The following is a 17,233-nucleotide window of genomic DNA, read 5'->3' on the forward strand; positions in this document are numbered from 1 at the left end:
CAATAAGCTTCACCTTACTCAAGAGGAGACACATTTTTCAAGACCATTTACTGTATCTAACAATTGGAAAACAACAGAAGGGCAACAGTAATGCTAATTTCTCTCAGTTGACGTTTGTATGGTGAGCCTATGTACTGATAAGTTTGTTTTTCATAGCATCATATTATTGCATGTTGATGTCTTGAATATACCACAAGACCAGAAACTATAAAGTTACATTAACAAATGTTTCTGATTAAAATGTATTCTATTCATGTGGTTTAGTAATTCAATAGAATTCTCTCCCATCCTCTCTTTCTGGTTCTCTTTCTCAGAGGAGATGAGTTAATCCAGGTTTGAAATGGATCCTATGGGTAAGCTCTGACATGGTAATGCTTTAGGTTTGAACAATAACGGATAGATGAATAAATCATTGTCTTTCAACATAGCAGGTGCCTCGGGCTTATTCAATTAATTATTTCCAGACAGGTTGTTGTCATACGCCTTGCTAGAAAACTTTATCTATAAAGAAACCTTCCATACAAGAGAAGTTGGCAATTCATTTATTTTGGTCAAGATTTTTAGTCTCTCCCAAGGATCCCCTCCCATTTACAGTCAAACACACACATAAGCAAGGAGGAAAAGGACACTGTCTACAGCAGGCCAAAAATAGAAGAAAGAAAAATAAATATATTGTCAGACTTGAGAGTACCACTGTATAAATTATGGTCAAAACTATAAATTCAGATTGTTATTGCTATTGATACCGAGGACATCCTCCACCAATTTGGCTGGGATAATATCTCTACATAAACTGAACTGAATTCAGATATCAAAGTGATGAAAATGTTGCTGATCTCTTAAGATTCTAACACTACAGTATAGTATATATTATAGAAAAAATCCTTCACATTCCATGTATCTTACAACATTTCTTCATGTCTTGAGGGGTTTTCTGTGGTTCTCTGCTGATGAAATGGATCATGAGCAGAGCGGCAAAGGATGGAAAGACGCTGATAGAGAGAAAGTAGTGAAGAAGAACATCAGCTCCTCAGACGAATGCCTGCCTTCATGTCCTATGATGTCATTTGTTCTAAGTGAAAAAGTGAATCTGGAAACACTGTGCTACCAGTCTGGTATTCCACTACACCAAACGGCAGGAACCATGGAAATCCTCATAAGATTAATAGGCAGAATAAGGAAGGGGTAACCTTTGTTGCATTCATAAATGTGTATACTTTGTTCAAATAAACCCCACTGCCCCCCATACCATAACTTATCCAAATATGCTGTTATTCAGCATTTTGCAAAAAAAAAAAGGAAAAAAAAGAAAACCAAAGAAAATCTAAACATTTACTCAAATTTCTGCCAAATTTACCAAATTTGCTACTATTTTGGCATTGTTGAAATGTGCTTGAAAAATGATTAGCCCTATAAATTCTTTAAATTTGTATTATTTGCTTTTAACATACAGTATCTTTATCTAGAAGACTGAGAAACAAAGCATCATTTGTTTTTTGTCTTATAGTTAACAATGTTATCTGAACAGATTCTTAGGATTATTGATTTTTTTTTCTATTCTGGGCACTGTTACCATACAATGATTTTTCAAGTTGATGAATGGTTTTTAAAGCTGTATATAATAGCTGTTGACCCAAGCCACATCTAGTAGCCCTACTGGACCAAATGTGGTCTACGTAGTTTCCTTGTCAGAACATAAACTCTGGTCTGAACCTGGGGAAAGCAAGATATAACAGGTGTGTTTTCTGACCTGTCTCAGGCTGCCTGTGCTAGCACAGATCATATAGATCCCCCACACCGGCACCATGACAATACAGGAGAGTGTTAAGGTCCAGCCCAGAGCGTACGCCCAGTCTGGGTAAACGTACCAACGGTTAAACCTGAGAGGCCTGTGGTCCACCAGGTAGAAGATAAAGCAACCCTGAGGAGGTGTGGAGAGAATTCTTTGTCAATAAGTAGCATATGATGTGTGAGCTTGGTATAGGACTGTGTAGGTTCTGTGTTCTGGAACGTCCACAGTGTTCTCTGACTTACCAGCGATAGTAACGGAGTGAGGAAACACCAGCACAGTTTGAAAAAAACACATGGTTGCTGTCCAGTCATTTGCTTGATTATGTCATAAAACTGATCCACTCCTAGACAGTATAGAAATATAGAAGAATGCATGATAGCATTATTGGGATTTTTTTTTAAAATAAAATTCTGATGTGATATGCCTGGCATAACATGACAGATGCTGGTAAATGGGAGTGATGTGGCTTGATTTTGGTATTAAAATGTAATGAATTTCCCTTTTGGCACCGAGTAGGACCTTTGATGAACAAAACTCACCAAATATCCAGCCTATGACGAGGCACTCAAACACAGTCATGAAGAGCACACCTGCTCCACTGCAGGCGTAGTAATCTATGAGCTGGAAAACATAGATTCCTCCCTGAAAAAGAAGACATGATTATGCCATCTATTATTGCATTTCTTGTAACTTTTATGGAAGAGGATTAGGGCCCATGTCAAAAATGTATGTGAATTGTAAGAATAAAGTCATAATTCTGAGATAAAAGGCAAATTTCTGAGAATAGAAGTCAGTGTCAGATCTCAGAACTCAAATTTTTCACATGTGGCCCTAATCCTCTTCTGCAAACTTTGACAGCAGCTTACCTCTGTGATGAAAGTGAGCTGGAAAGGGAAGCAGACGAGACAGAAGACGAGGACGAAGACTTCTCTCCTCCGTGCTTTGCGCAGCAGCATTGGGAACAGATCAGTCACTGAGGTTATTATTGACTCCATCATCACAAACTGATGAGGAGAGAGGTACAAGGGGGGAGACGTTGCATCATAAATCAAGACATTTAATATTGCGATTCATGTGAGGCAGTTATTGATCTTATTGCTGTAGATGAGTCTTGGATGTCATGAGGTCATACCTCTGAGTCCACTCCCAATAGCAGGACCATGAAGAAAAAGCAAAACGTCCAGAAGTGAGGTATTGGCATCATTGCCACTGCCTGGGGATAAGCAATGAAAGCCAAACCAGGACCTGGAATACAAAGACAGACATTGATGCTTGAGCGCTTCTCAGGTAAAACACTGAGAGGAGTTTCCGTTCTGAAGCGTACCTGATTCAGCCACCGTGTTAATAGGAACGCCCTGCTTCTCAGCCATGAACCCGATCAGAGAGAAGATTGCGAAACCAGACACAAAGCTGGTGGCGCTGTTCAGCAGGCACAGCCAAATGCAATCCCTGCAGGGAACATGCTGTAGGTTTGGCTAATTTCTCACACTGTATCAAAGAGAGCTCCAGAGCAAGATATTAACAAAATTATAAAAACAGAACTTAAATATATGCAAAATGTATGAAAGGTTTTCAACTACAAATCACTTCCAAACCTTTAAAAACATCCAATATGCATAGTTCATTTTGTTTTGGACCAGTGTTTCAGCATAACTCATGCAGAAATATTAAATGGAAAACTGTATCATACACAACAGTACAGATGCCATGTTTTCACTCACTTGTAGCTGTTATACTTATTTTGATTGAAGCTCCCTAAAACAATAGTTTGTCCTGATCCAATGCTGTATGAGACGAATATCTGAGTGCCGGCCTCCATCCATACCTAGACAGAGATATATGAGGGGAAATATATGCAGGTGTGCCTCTGAGCGCAACTTACTGGCCAAACAGTTACAGGCCTGTCAGTTATGATGGATGGAAAGCAGGTCGTTTTTGAATCATTCAAATTGTGATATTTTACAACTTATTTTTTCAATTTTACCTGTAAAAATTGTGACTCAAACTTAGTAAGCAATTCATTACTTGTGAGAGAACAAAAGTAGTAATATAACTGTAATTGATAACTGATTAATTCTCAAAAATGTAGGTGACGTGTTTGAGAATGCATCACCTGTGGGTCGGCCAGTCGGTCCGGGTCTGGAACCAAATAGTAATGAATCCCTTTCCAAGCTCCTGGCAGAGTCAGTCCTCTAATTAATAAAACCAAGAGCATCACATAGGGGAAGGTGGCTGTAAAGTAGACCACCTAAAACAGAACATAGCATGTCTTACAATAACACAATGGCAAGAGGATTTTTTTTTTTTTTCGCATTCCAGTACATGTGCGTTTATGAAGAGAAGCTCTAACCTTTCCTGTTGACTTGACCCCCTTCCAGATACTGAAGTAGCAGAGAGCAGAACAGGCAATGAGGCACAACATCAGCTCCCACCTCACACTGCCCACCTCTTCAATGCCCCCAGAAATGGCCAGGACTCGCTGCCTCATTGGGAGATAAAAAATAAATCAGATTTCCAGGCATATGCAACATTTGATAATCTCCTTTTTCCTCTAATGTTCAACGACCCTTCAGTTCATCTAGAGTAAAATGCTCCGAAAGAGTGTTTACTCCATTGATCAACGTTGCAATGAAGGAGGATCTTCTATTCAACCCCATTCAACTTGCATGCAGAGCTAACGGTGATCATAATCTGTGATTGTGGATCATCCATCCCAGTCACATTATGATATTCCATATGATATAAACACTAGATAAAAACTTGTTTGTGGTATGCCAATATGGGTTTTTGAAGGCTGATACCAATACTGATATTTTTTGGACTGAAGCTGTCAATAGCTGATATTTTGTGCTGATATTCAATATACATTCAATATTTAAAACTCACAAAGATTCAGTATTTCTCCTGGAAATCGGAAACCTCTGAAACAGCATTGAAACACTAAATTTCTCCACTGAAACCCATACCAATGAAATTCTTGGGAGATTGGCCCGATGATGTATGATTGTGCTTTCTATATTCTCATTACTTAACAGGTAAATTGACCATCAGGCCAATCTCCCAAAAAACTTGATGTATTCCTTTAAAGCAGTTGAGTAAAATCGTCCCACACCACAGTGAGGATGATTTCTCTGGTCAGCCATCTGAAATAAAAATGATAATCGTTAAAATAATTCAAAAACTCTGGTTGGGGAGGAACCTCCATCCGATATCTGGCCTGATATATGTCTGCAAACCTTTATATCGGTTTAACTATCCCCAGCGTGATGGTATACTAAAATGGCATCTTGGCAAACTGACTTCAGTTGAGATCAGTTATGAAAGTTTATTTTTACTAAGAAAAAGTAACACATGGTGTTATACAGGTGTTACAGGTCTATACTTACTCCCAGAACTCAGTGGCAGCAGAGCTAGAGTTAGGCCCATAGGTCCAGTTAGCTGACTGATTTAGTGAGGTGAAGTCAATGCAGTTCTCTGATTGGTGGAAAGCAGATGATTTTCAGTGTTATAGTTATTCTTCTTTGAAAATCAAATAGATGGATTTGAGGGGTCAAATTCATATTAAGATACCTGTGTTCCAGGAGTGTCCACAGCTCGCCCAGGGCAGCTGAGAGCTAAAAGAGAACACCAGGTAGAACAGAGCCCAAGCCAGGATGGTAAGGTAACTAAGGGTGCCATAACACAGGATCACAAGCTCAGCATATCCAATTCCTGTAGAAAAGGTACTGAAGTCACTCAAACTAATACCACACATTCATCATCAGTACAAGTTATGTTGTTGGATTTTTTTTAAAAATTTGCCACAATGAAGTAGCCACTGTACATCCTCACCCTGTGCCAAGGGACAGATTTTCCTCCAGCAGGTGACGATGCCCTGCTGAGTGAACTGACCAATCATAGTCTCCAGCAGGAACAGAGGTATCCCACAAACCACCACAAACAAAAGATATGGAACCAGGAAGGCACCTGAATGAATTAGAAAGTAAAAACGATGGCAATTTAATGAAAAAAACCATATATGAATGATACGCAATAAATGTAAACACACCTATAGATATGGATGAACACACTGAGGGGGGATTGCAAACTTCCTCAAAGGAAACTTGTGGCTGAACTAAGGATACACAGCTCTACACAGGCTTATTTGAACATGAATTTTATTTTTGCTAGAGATACTCACCTCCGCCATTCTTGTAACAAAGATAGGGGAATCTCCATATGTTCCCCAGGCCAACAATACTCCCAGCAGAAGCTAGAAGGAACTCTGCTTTTGAACCCCACTGATCTCTCTCTACTCCGGTCATCTTGTATGAAATCACATTCACTCTTTATCTTACTGGCCTCGCCTTATTTACTTTATTTGCGGCATCGTCTCCGGTTATATGAGATGAGGAAGGAAAAAAACAACCTCTTCAGATTTGAATACATTTGCACCCTATCTGATTTGAATCAAATGGGGACATTTTTACATATCATGTGGGAGTGTCCATCAGTTAGAAGTTTTTGGGAACAAATAACAAAGCGTCTCTCTGAAACACTTTAGTTTTAGAGATCGACTGCTCCCCAGAATGTATGCTCAAACCATACTCAAAGACAGCTGTGGCTATCAGCATGCACTGTTGCTAAAAAGATGTTGTATCTAGATGTTGTAAAGATGTATCTATGGAGCTCTCTGTTGCTGGATGAATGGGGCAGGCCAGGTTATGCTTGAGGCTAGGAAGGAGGCACTCAACGCAGCTAGAACCATGATATACATTTTTATTTTTATTTTGTTTCCTTATTTATTTTGCAACGTACTGTTAGGAAATATCCTGCATGTATAGTGGAATTTAGAGAAAGACCCATGGGGATGGGGTAGGTCAGGGTTAAGGAGCGATCAAAGGTGCAGGTGTATGCTTTCTGTTACTTTTCTGTATCTTGTACTGTCTTAGTTATAATGGCATGGCTTTATTGCGACTAAAACATTAAGTTATGAATTTATTACGGGGAGAAAAAAAAGTATAAGTATATATTTTATTTGCTTTTTTATTTCCTGTTTTTTTATTTACCTGTCTATCAATGCCCTGGTATACCTATATGTTACGTTATTGACAGAGGTTACTTGTTGATGTACACCTGCAAACCTTGTGGAAAATAAAATAAATAATAAAAAAAAAATTGGTCACAAAAAATTTGAATACATTTTACATTTTCTTTCATTTTACTATATTTCACTCTTAATGTGGAGGGAACTAGGCTGCCACAGACTGAGCGAACCCTGCAGAGATGCTTCAAAACACATTTCAGGGCTTCGAAATGTATTCCTAGAGAACTTTTATTGGTATTATTATTAGAAATTAAATAATGAGACAGGGAAAAATTCATTATCTGAGTGAGGGAGATGAATGATTATGAGTGAAGCGATATGAGTATGTGTTAAGATATGTTTAGAAATTCCAGTGTGCTGCATTTCTCCACAGTATGCCATATACCAGGTCACTGCCAAAATAAATATTAAATAAGGGATACAAAATATTTAATACCACACAGCTGTGGCTCCTAAGAAAACCCTAACAAATGGACAGAAATAAAGAAGTATTTCAACAAGGACTTAGACACAAGGATATAGTGGGGCAAGTGCAGCTGGGTCATGGAGGCTTTGGCGAAAGCAAACCTGTACAGAACAAAGCAACGCAATTAGAATAGAGGAAGCTGGTAGGTAAATACAGTACATCACCAGGAAAATGCGGCACATCACCCCTAAATCATCAACTGCAAACCTCAAGCAGCTGTGAGGTGAAGAGCCCACATGTCCCCTGTAGGCTACTATACACATTGCAGCATAACCAAGTGCTGGAGTCCCTGCCAGCAGAGTGTTGAAAGTAAGCCGAAAGACATTCTGAGCTATTCTGAGAGAGAAAAAAACATAGTCTCTGCATAAATTGACTTCCTACATAAAGGTGAACAAGTCAAAAAAAAGTTTAATATGTTTTTTAGGGGAATCTATGGGACTGGGAAATCAGAAAAAAAGTGATCAGACATAGACCAGTAATCGACAGTCCACCAGAGATAGTCAGCTTCAGCTCAAGACCTGACCTGGTACTTTGGTCCAACACTCAGCAGTCTGATCACTTTGGTTGGTTTGGTTTCAAGTGATATCAAAAAATATATATTGTATTGTATTGTGTTGTATTGTTGCTAATTTCTTCATTTCACTGTTTCATTTGCTTTGCTTTCATAAAAAGTCAATAAACATTTCCATTTTTTCTATTGTCATACTATGTGCAAGGTATAACTTTACCCTTCTTTACCTTAGAACATTCCCAAGCATTTAAATATGGATTGTCCTTTCAGCCCCGTTATCATTTTTAACCCGTTTAACAAGTTTTTGTTCATAATTTGAGAGTTGTAGGAAATGTGTAATTGATTGTTCAATCAGTAGAATATAAATTCTCTAATATTTCTGATGATAATGCATCATTTTAATACAAGATGTTCAGGCCAGTGACTCATGACATGCTTTGAAGGACAATTGGTGTGGGTTTTTAATTTAGATTTCTGCTTAGAACTGGTGATGTGATGCAGTTACCTCAGATATCTTTTCAAATCATTTCAGACAGACTCCAAGTTGTTCATGACACAGTTGAACCTAAACTGTGTCTTTGTCAAAAACTAATGCCTGAGGTGAAAAAATGTTTTCTTGAAAGTTAAACAACTCCCCAATCAGATAAAGTGATCAGAAATACATTTACTTAAGGTTTTTTTTTTCTCAAGTGGCAAGGCTCAAATGGCATGTCACAGAATCACCAATTCCTTAAATATGTAAAAAGCAGGAGAGTGTTATTGTAGAAGAAATGCCAAAATAAGAATTAGATGAAGGTCAACTAAACCGAAAGCTTGGTGAAATAAAGAAACTTGCTTGGACCTAAGTGTGCAAAAGATTTGTTCCTCTAAAATAAAATGAGATACAATCAAAATACATGGCACACATTTCATAAAAGCCACATGCCTTAAACTACTGTACAACTAGAGATAGCTAAAAGGTTTTCTGGTAGATAATTAGACAGTTCGGTCTCATTTTCCTCTTTCCACACTATTCTCCTCCCCTGGTTAGCTGATCCCATTTTATGACAGGTATTTTCCTGTTCATTTTGTAAGATGCAAACCAACTTTATACTAACTGCCAATCCAGGCATTGTTGCATTCTTCGATGACAGCATGTAAAAATGCCCGACAAGTGTCTCACACACACACACACACACACTCAGTTGGCTCAGCAATGACATTCAACGTAAAAGATGAATTCACTCCTACCATCTATGTGCACTGCCCTATCCCACTGCCATTAACTAGCCAAAGGATATGAAAAACACATTTAATTCATCAGATGTATAGATTTCCAACATAATCTGCTGCATTTTCAATCCTGGCCTTGCCATACAATCAAAATAAGCCATGTAGGACTTTACTGTGAGCCATAAGCAAGTGCTAGTGACCTTTGATCTCTAGTCATTATGAGCCAAGCCTGCAGTCTTTAGCCTTGTGGCCCCCCAGAGATTACGGATAGAGTAGAGATTAATTGACCCTCTTTGATATTAAGAAAAAAGATTAAGTTGATTTTATCCAAATAAACACAGTTTCAGGAAAACATACAAAATAACATAACAGAACTAAAATTGTTTGAAGTGTCTAGACTGTTATCAGATCTGTAACCACATAACGTATTGCTCAATAATTTTAGTTTGATGGAAATTTGTCTTTTACATGCTAATAATACCAAGGCATCTGAAATGCCTTTGCATTATGAGCAAATTGCATACATTTAAATTCATTCAATTTTATTTAAGTTCCATTTGAGTCATTCATAAATGATAATACTTCATTAAGTTAGAATTACTCAAAGCCTAGACCAAAACATTTTTTGAGCTTAATATACTGTAGTTTGAGGGTTTCTTGACCATGACAAAAGTTCTGTTATTCAGATTTATCATGAAAAACACATCCACATGAAGTTGCTATAGGTCCTTATCAATCATAAGCCATTATCAATTGTAGGAGAATGCACAATTTATAACCAACAGGAAATGTACGGTCTGCATCATGTTATGATGATTTATCAGAGTAAACCCTTGTATTTTTACCAGGGCTTGTATAGGTGGTAGGGGGTCACATATGGAGCTGGCTGGACATGCTTGCCATTGTGCTTGAGAACTTAATACAGCAATCTAGAATGAGTAATCCAGGAGGCTTGTTATTCTCCTGTAAGGACAACCACCAGCACCAAAATATCTCTGCAATGCCAGGATGGCGACGTGCCTTTGGAAGTGGGTTAAGAATAGACCCACAATGGGGCTCGCTCCCGTCTTCTGTTGTCTGAGGACAGAGCAGTTGTCTGCAGGGGGACAGAGGACGAGGTAAGACGGAGGATTCACACAGTTTTCCTCCCAATCTCTCAGAGACTTGGGGAGACTCGGATGGATCAGAGTGGATTTTCCCCGCCGGGACCTGGCAGATACTCCTCCTAGGATTGGATGGGAGTTTCAGGCTGCCGTTGGAAACTTTCTGTCTGTCCACGTGGAGGTGATTGTGTTGCTGGAGGCCAGCGTGTCCCTCGGTAGGAAGGGCGGAGGAGGAAAGAGGAGAAGGGCTTAGGGTAGCGAGTGAGGTGCTGGTTCAAGGGTTTAGCCTGGGGCCTGGAACTGGAGGACCGGGGGGGGATTTGGAGGGAGTCGAGCGCAGCAGCCATGGGGGGATCAAGTGCCTCCGAGGTCATTTTCATCTCCGTCAATCACAGCATCACTTTAATGGGTGAGTTGACTTCACTAATAACAGAGATGAACTGGATTCTGACGACTGTAAATGGAACATATTTAATGAGCAAGCACAGTCAGCCCCATTACTTGCATCTCAACCTTATTTGAATAGGATGTGATTTTTAACCCTGTTTCAATGCATGTCAAGTAGCACTGCTCTCATTAAAATAACAATAAAATGGTGTTAAGCCATTACTGTTGCACCTGATAGGAGCTCATAAAATAGTGCAGAGGAATGCTTTTGTTTTTTCAATGAATCTATAAAGCTCAAGGTGAAATCTCAGACAAACAGAGTGTTGGCCGATTGCAAGAGCCTTGAGTTCTCTGTATAATCATTTGAACCGATTTGTCTGTCAGAAAGAGCTACACAAAACAGCCTTCCCATGTTCCTGTCAAACTTGATTGTTGTAGTAGTTTAATCTTACAGTGAACATAACCAGAAAGAATTGCTTTGAAGTAACGATCCGCAACCTTTTCATTCAAATAAATGTCCGTTTTGCTACTATGACCAATTGATATAAGACAGTAGTGATTCTCAACCTATATCCAGCTCATGAAAACTTTACATTTGCTCTTTTAAACACCCGGTATCTGGTAGGTCTGCATTGGGAAGTGATGCATTTTCCAGCAGCAGTAACAGCAGTTTGTTTGGAATGAACAGAAGAAGAACTGGGTAGTTAGCATGAGCAGCGATAGCCACCATGGCTGAACAGACAAAGAAAAGAGCGCCACCTACAGAAACTCAAACCAAGAAAAAGAATCCAAAGAAAAAGACGTCACAGTACTGGACACACTGTTTGATTGACAGGTGATCTCTGGGAAGAGCAGTGCAGAAACACCACAGCAATGAGCGCTGAGCACCAGAGATGAGACAAAATATAAAAAATGAGGATCTTGCAGATTACCACTTTAACGACATTAACAATAGAAAAAGGGTGTCATTGTTTATCCAGTGCATTTTAAATCCTCTCTGCCTGTTTTTCAGGGAAGGTGTGGCTGATTGTGATGATCTTCCTCCGTATCCTGATCCTCCTGTTTGCTGGCTACCCCCTCTACCAGGACGAGCAAGAGCGATTTGTGTGTAACACCATTCAGCCTGGCTGCGCTAATGTGTGCTATGACCTATTCGCACCCGTCTCTCTGTTCCGCTTCTGGCTGGCACAGCTCGTCACCGTATCTCTCCCCTACCTCATCTTTGTCATCTTCGTGGTCCATAAGGTCTCGAACGGCCTCACCGTCGACCCGGACGCCTCAGGTCACATCAAAGCCTCCCTGCTGTACAAGATCCACCAGGAGTCGTTCAGGAAGACGTCCATAAACAAGATGGCTCTCGAGGCCCAGATCTTCACGGGAGCCTATATCCTCCATCTTGTGTTCAGGATATTGCTGGAGGCAGGGTTCGGGGCGGCCCACTACTATCTGTTTGGTTTCTACATCCCCAGGAGGTTCCTGTGCCAGCATCCACCCTGCACCACCCAGGTGGACTGCTACATCTCCAGGCCAACTGAGAAGACGGTGATGCTCAACTTCATGCTGGGTACCGGAGCTCTGTCTCTTTTCCTAAACGTGCTGGATTTCATCTGCGCCATCAAGCGCTCGGTGCGGCAGAAGAGCAAGAGGAAGATGATGGTGCAGAAGATGTACGAGGAGGAGCGGTACTACCTTTCGGCCGGCGGGGCAAGCCGCGGGATAGACCCGAACGTCCCGCCGGCCCATCAGGATCTAGAGGTAGAAGCCGGTCAGACGGGGAGCTTCCGGAAGAGGCGGTGCAGCAAGGGGTCGAGTAGAGGAGTGGAGTCCTCTCTCCCTTGTTCTCCAGTCCCTCTGTCTCCAGGGCCTCCAGGCTCCAACACCAATGGGAACAACGGCTACTCCGCAGCCCAGGAGGAGGCTCCAGAGGCGGACGGCAGCGAGGTAGCTCTCTGCCCCCCGGAGCCCATGGGGACACCCAGGTCCATCCGCGTTAGTAAGCGCAGTCGACTCAAACCGCCGCCTCCTCCCAGACGGGACCTTGGATTGCCCTCTGGGGCATCAGTGGGGCCCGTCGCCGATGTTTCCACGGCAACAGTCTGTACAAGGAGGGTGGGTCAGTACACGCTGGTGGAGTTGACCAGCGGTGCAGAGCTACAGACCAACGATGACGGGCAGGAGAAAAGATCAGAGTGGGTGTGACTGACATGGCTGGATCGCTTTATTTCCTGGTTGTTTTGGAACATGAGAATGGGGAGATGAGGTGGGGGAGGAATAGGAGAAAGAGAGAGCGATACCCTGAGGCTTATACAGTGGCAGCAACTGTTGTAGTTGATACGCTGCCATGCTCTCTAGCTCATTCCACTACGCAGGCTGCACTGTCACTTGAGGAGTCTCGAAACCGGCAGTGAAAAGAATCCAGTCACGAATGCTCACTGCTCTTAACAAAACAAGTCAGGAACGACAGGACACACTAGCCTTAACTCAAGCGTCCTTGGACAAACCTCAACCTTGAGAAAATCTAAAAGAGTGCGGCCCACCTGTTTTTTCCCTTGTTAGCTTTACCCCCGCCTCCCCCGACTCACTGTCCATAAACAAAGGCAGGCCTTGACCTGTCCCACATATACATGAACACACACACCACGTGACACCCTGGACAGTCACCATATAGCTCTTCTCTTTTGTGTGTGGGCCAGTGGGGTCAAAGAGGACATGGGCAGAGCCTCTGGGCGCTGTGCTGCGCTGTTTGGGTGACCTTTGGGAATGAGAGGGTCACAAAATGAAAGGCAATAATCTTGCTAAGGTGCTGTCCCGGAGCTCATAGGATTCAATGGGATTCCTCCGTCAGAAGCGAAGGACACTATGAAGGCCCCCGAAGCTCACATGGGCTCACAAAGCAATTATGTTCCCCCATAGGGCTCTGTATTTATGGAGACAGCTTGTCACTCTATTTCAGGGCCTCGCGGAGCTTAGGAGGAATACAGGCTTTAAACATACACTGGCACTGGAAATAGAGCACAGCATCGCTCTGGAAAGGAACACTGTGCCGTCTGCTGCCCTTCAGGATTTCTACATACTGCTCACCGGGGCTTTTGGTTTCACCTCGACCGACGCTCAGATGAATGTGAGGGTCAGACGCCGGCGTCCCGCTGTGACACATCTCAATCGTGCACCTACTGGGGCCGCTGTAATGTTTAATTAACATGCTCCTTCGCTGAGATGTGTCCAACCGTTTGAGCCCCAGTTTTATGAAATTATGTTTTTATATTTTCTATATGATGTTTTGATAGTTCAGGTGACATGGGTGGAAACAACAGCTACACATTATGATCTGTTGTTTTGAATCAGATCACATTATGATCTGTTGTTGAAATTGTGTGTCCGATTAAACAGTGTGCAATAAATTGATGATACATTTGACATATTTTTCCTTTATACTTTTGATTTGCTTTGTGCTGCAACATTTATTGGACATACTTGTGCAGCTGTATTTAATGTGTTTTGCATTTTCTACACTGAAAAGAAATGTCCATCTTAACAAGTAAGTATTTGTCTTGAAACAAGTGAAAAATTCTGTCAATGGGGTGAGATCATTTCACTTGTTGATAATTTCACTTGTTGCTGAGATCATTGCACTCCAAACAAGGGAGCATAAGGTAGATCACTCAAGGAAATGACACTTGATTCAAGAAATCAAACCTTTGCAATGGAAACGTGAACTCATCTCACCCTGCTTTTTTTTCCACTTGTTTTAAGAAAAGTAAGATTTTTTGACTCAATGCTGGACTACTTGTTAAGATCAATATTTTTGCCAATGTAAAAATTAATTGTATTATTTCCCTCTGAACATGAAAAAAATTTCCTGTCAGCATTTTTATTTAAATCTGTGAACTGCATAGATTATTATGTTTAAGTCTGTAACTTGTGTGAGGAGAGGATAATCCCGCAGTAAATCAGTGGCATCACTGTTGGTTTGCTTCCCTATAGCTGAGGGGCCAGCCTCTGTGTAAGCGGATAGCTTTTGATCTCCATTCCTCCTCCTCTGGCCTCTTGCGGACTCTTTGAAGGTGACAACAAAAGCTAATAGCCTCATATCTCACGTATCTACAGCGTGATACGCTCTGTCATATGAGTGACCACAGGGGGTTTTCACCGGCCCGCAGCAAGGCCGCCGCTGTCATACGATCTTCATACACCTGGTATCTCTGAGCTGGAAGCAGGTCGAGAGACAACAAACAATTCAAACTTCTTACACCAATGCTGGATTCAGCTACACTTAAGTTCATTTATACTTACACACTGCAATGTCTGGGTAAACTATTATTATAACATTTATTGGTAATTGTTTGTTCTTCTGCCTCGCCTTAAGGAAGTTACTTAAATGATAACTGACATTAAATTTGTTATTTCTTTGCTTTAATACTTAAAATATTGCATAATCAGTGTTGCATATCTACTTGATTGAATGTTTTTATGTTCATGGTCCAAACTACACTGGACTAATGATGAGATAATTATCAATCACTAATGGATTGCTTTTGAATACAATGATCATTTCATATATATATATGTATACCTTTTATTAAAAAAAACAATGATTTTTGTTACACCAAATCGTATCCCAGTATAATTCTCCTATTAGTAGCAGCATACTTGATTCAGGTGTTTTTATGCAATGCAATAACAAATGGATTTCAGTGTTCTTTTATTCACTAGATTCTGTCGAGTGACTCTGATTGTATACAGTATAAGTTGATTAATTGTTTTATTCTGCTCTTGTTTTTATATTTCTATAATTGTACATCACAGATTGACTCTCAAATGTGAAGGAAGCTGTGCATGTGTGACACGACACTGCCAGTTTGGGTGTTCAAAATGATTATTCAATTTATAATCTACAACATCCTAACATGAAATATAATACATCTTTGGTTTTGAAGGCACTTTATTGTTACAGTTTAGTTCATGTTACATTACTTTGATCCACTCCATTCTTGAGGCTTCACTGATACTTTGGTTTGATATATCATGCTGCCCTCCAGTGGCATAAAATGTGAAATGCTGCCATATTCTCAACCTCTATCCAACACTTGAAATCTTCCCAGCTGCTCTCAAGCGTTGTGATGATGATTGATTTTGATATGTGATTATTTGTATCTTCATATAACTTTGTGGCTCTGACACTTTCTTTGAATAAATCTGGTAGATGAAAAATTTGGTAAAGGCTGTTTCTTAATTAAACTTTTTAATGAATCAAGCAAATGCACTACAAAAATCCAACCTTAAAGCACTCTGTATCTCCTGTAGATTTTTTTTTAAATTTAAGTGGCGCCCTCTATTGACCACTTAACAATTTAATGTAGCTTTTAGAGGGAATCTGGGAAAGCACTCAGCGCTTCAGATGAAAGAAGTTTTTCTTTTGTGTGCACGTCAGTCAGTCACTGAGGGACTGAGGGAACACAGTGTTCTGCTGTTAAGTGTGTGTGTGTGTGTGTGTGTGTGTGTGTGTGTGGAGGTGGGGGGTCCTTGGATTGGAAGAGGCAGCAGGGGGGCACTGTAAGGACTACTAAACCACAGAGTCATTGTTGCTGTGCCAATAGGGAGCCAGCCATTTATGCTGATATCTTTGTCAGGCTCAGTAATAGCGCTAACCCCAAACTGAAGCATTAATTGGTAAAAACTGCATAACTGGGTCTGATAAGGCACTTCTTATTATTTTATTTTTGTTTCACCTTTATTTGTCCAGGTTTGCCCCATTGACATCATTGACATCATCACAGTACTGGACACACTGTTTGATTGACAGGTGATCTCTGGGAAGTGCAGTGCAGAAACACCACAGCAATGCGCTTTTAGCAGCAAAGATGTCATCAAAAAAAAAAAAAATAAAGGAAGGAAGGAAGCTGCAGATTAGAGCTTTAAGTTGCCAAACTTTCTGCAGGCTGTTCCAGGACTAAACAGAAATGAGTCTTGGAACCTTGGCTTATACCGTTCCTCACATTTTTGTGTATAAACACATGAATTATAGGGAAGCTTCTTCGGTATGGCCTTAAATGGCCATGTCTGTGGCCCCAGACACTAAACTGATGCCTTCATATACATCACATCAACATAAGTACAGGTGAAAAGGTAGCAGCAACTGGTCTTTTTCTAGACTCAAAGGAAACACACAGTTCCTAAAATTAAACCCTCACTTGCACCTCAACTTATTTTTACAAGGTCTCATTATGTGGCTTAAAATAAAGACTATCATCTGTTAAAGTAGCCAAATATTTATAAGAAGATACTACCTTAATTTGCTTACCACCTGTGGTCAAATTGTTTGACGGTTACCGCCTAGCATTTGTGAAAGTCAACACTTTTGCTTCATCAGCTTCAACCTGGCTGCTACTGTACAACAGCAGACTGTAATTTCTCTTTAGCTTAATTCATTCTCAAGAACTATGATGTCATGCTGTATCAAAACTTACAGCTCATAACTAAGAGAGAAAATAAAAACTACAGAGAAGTAAAGTAAGGAGACACTCAATTCTGCCTAAAATATCAAGCAGTCACCTATTTGAAGATCATGATTTTGTCCAGTGTATAAACAATTTTAAGATTGCATATCAAGTGTTTGATGTCGATCCTGATCATGATGATACTGACAGTATGAAGAACTCCGAGGATCTCCTCCCCC

At 40.6% G+C, this 17,233-nt stretch overlaps 2 protein-coding genes across 2 annotated transcripts; one reads left to right on the forward strand and one right to left on the reverse strand.

The window, feature by feature from the left end:
• Positions 1 to 902: 902 nt before the first annotated feature.
• On the reverse strand, positions 903 to 10,517 carry LOC139909743 (sodium- and chloride-dependent GABA transporter 2-like). The gene is made up of 15 exons (XM_071896950.2): positions 10,331 to 10,517; positions 5,973 to 6,083; positions 5,624 to 5,758; positions 5,363 to 5,503; positions 5,179 to 5,266; positions 4,143 to 4,275; positions 3,906 to 4,040; positions 3,514 to 3,617; positions 3,117 to 3,241; positions 2,925 to 3,037; positions 2,659 to 2,796; positions 2,332 to 2,434; positions 2,035 to 2,135; positions 1,751 to 1,921; positions 903 to 992 (listed from the first exon to the last, which is right to left on the reverse strand). Exons 1-15 carry the CDS (start codon positions 10,515 to 10,517, stop codon positions 903 to 905), a joined length of 1,875 nt encoding a protein of 624 aa, XP_071753051.2.
• gjd4 (gap junction protein delta 4) lies at positions 10,516 to 12,756 on the forward strand. Its single transcript, XM_071896947.2, has 2 exons — positions 10,516 to 10,579; positions 11,570 to 12,756. Exons 1-2 carry the CDS (start codon positions 10,516 to 10,518, stop codon positions 12,754 to 12,756), a joined length of 1,251 nt encoding a protein of 416 aa, XP_071753048.2.
• Positions 12,757 to 17,233: the final 4,477 nt, after the last annotated feature.

Source organism: Centroberyx gerrardi, chromosome 22 (assembly GCF_048128805.1).
Source record: "Centroberyx gerrardi isolate f3 chromosome 22, fCenGer3.hap1.cur.20231027, whole genome shotgun sequence".
NCBI lineage: Eukaryota > Metazoa > Chordata > Actinopteri > Beryciformes > Berycidae > Centroberyx > Centroberyx gerrardi.

What these genes read in the sequence shown, in the direction of transcription:
- gjd4 (XM_071896947.2), top strand. Translation starts at nt 10,516, where the DNA reads ATGGGGGGATCAAGTGCCTCCGAGGTCATTTTCATCTCCGTCAATCAC. An exon ending in TCACAGCATCACTTTAATGG is followed by an intron (nt 10,580 to 11,569) that starts GTGAGTTGACTT and finishes CCTGTTTTTCAG; the next exon opens with GGAAGGTGTGGCTGATTGTG.
- LOC139909743 (XM_071896950.2), bottom strand. Translation starts at nt 10,517, where the DNA reads ATGGCTGCTGCGCTCGACTCCCTCCAAATCCCCCCCCGGTCCTCCAGT. An exon ending in TCCACGTGGACAGACAGAAA is followed by an intron (nt 6,084 to 10,330) that starts GTTTCCAACGGC and finishes TGACCGGAGTAG; the next exon opens with AGAGAGATCAGTGGGGTTCA. An exon ending in GGGTCAAGTCAACAGGAAAG is followed by an intron (nt 4,041 to 4,142) that starts GTTAGAGCTTCT and finishes GTTCTGTTTTAG; the next exon opens with GTGGTCTACTTTACAGCCAC.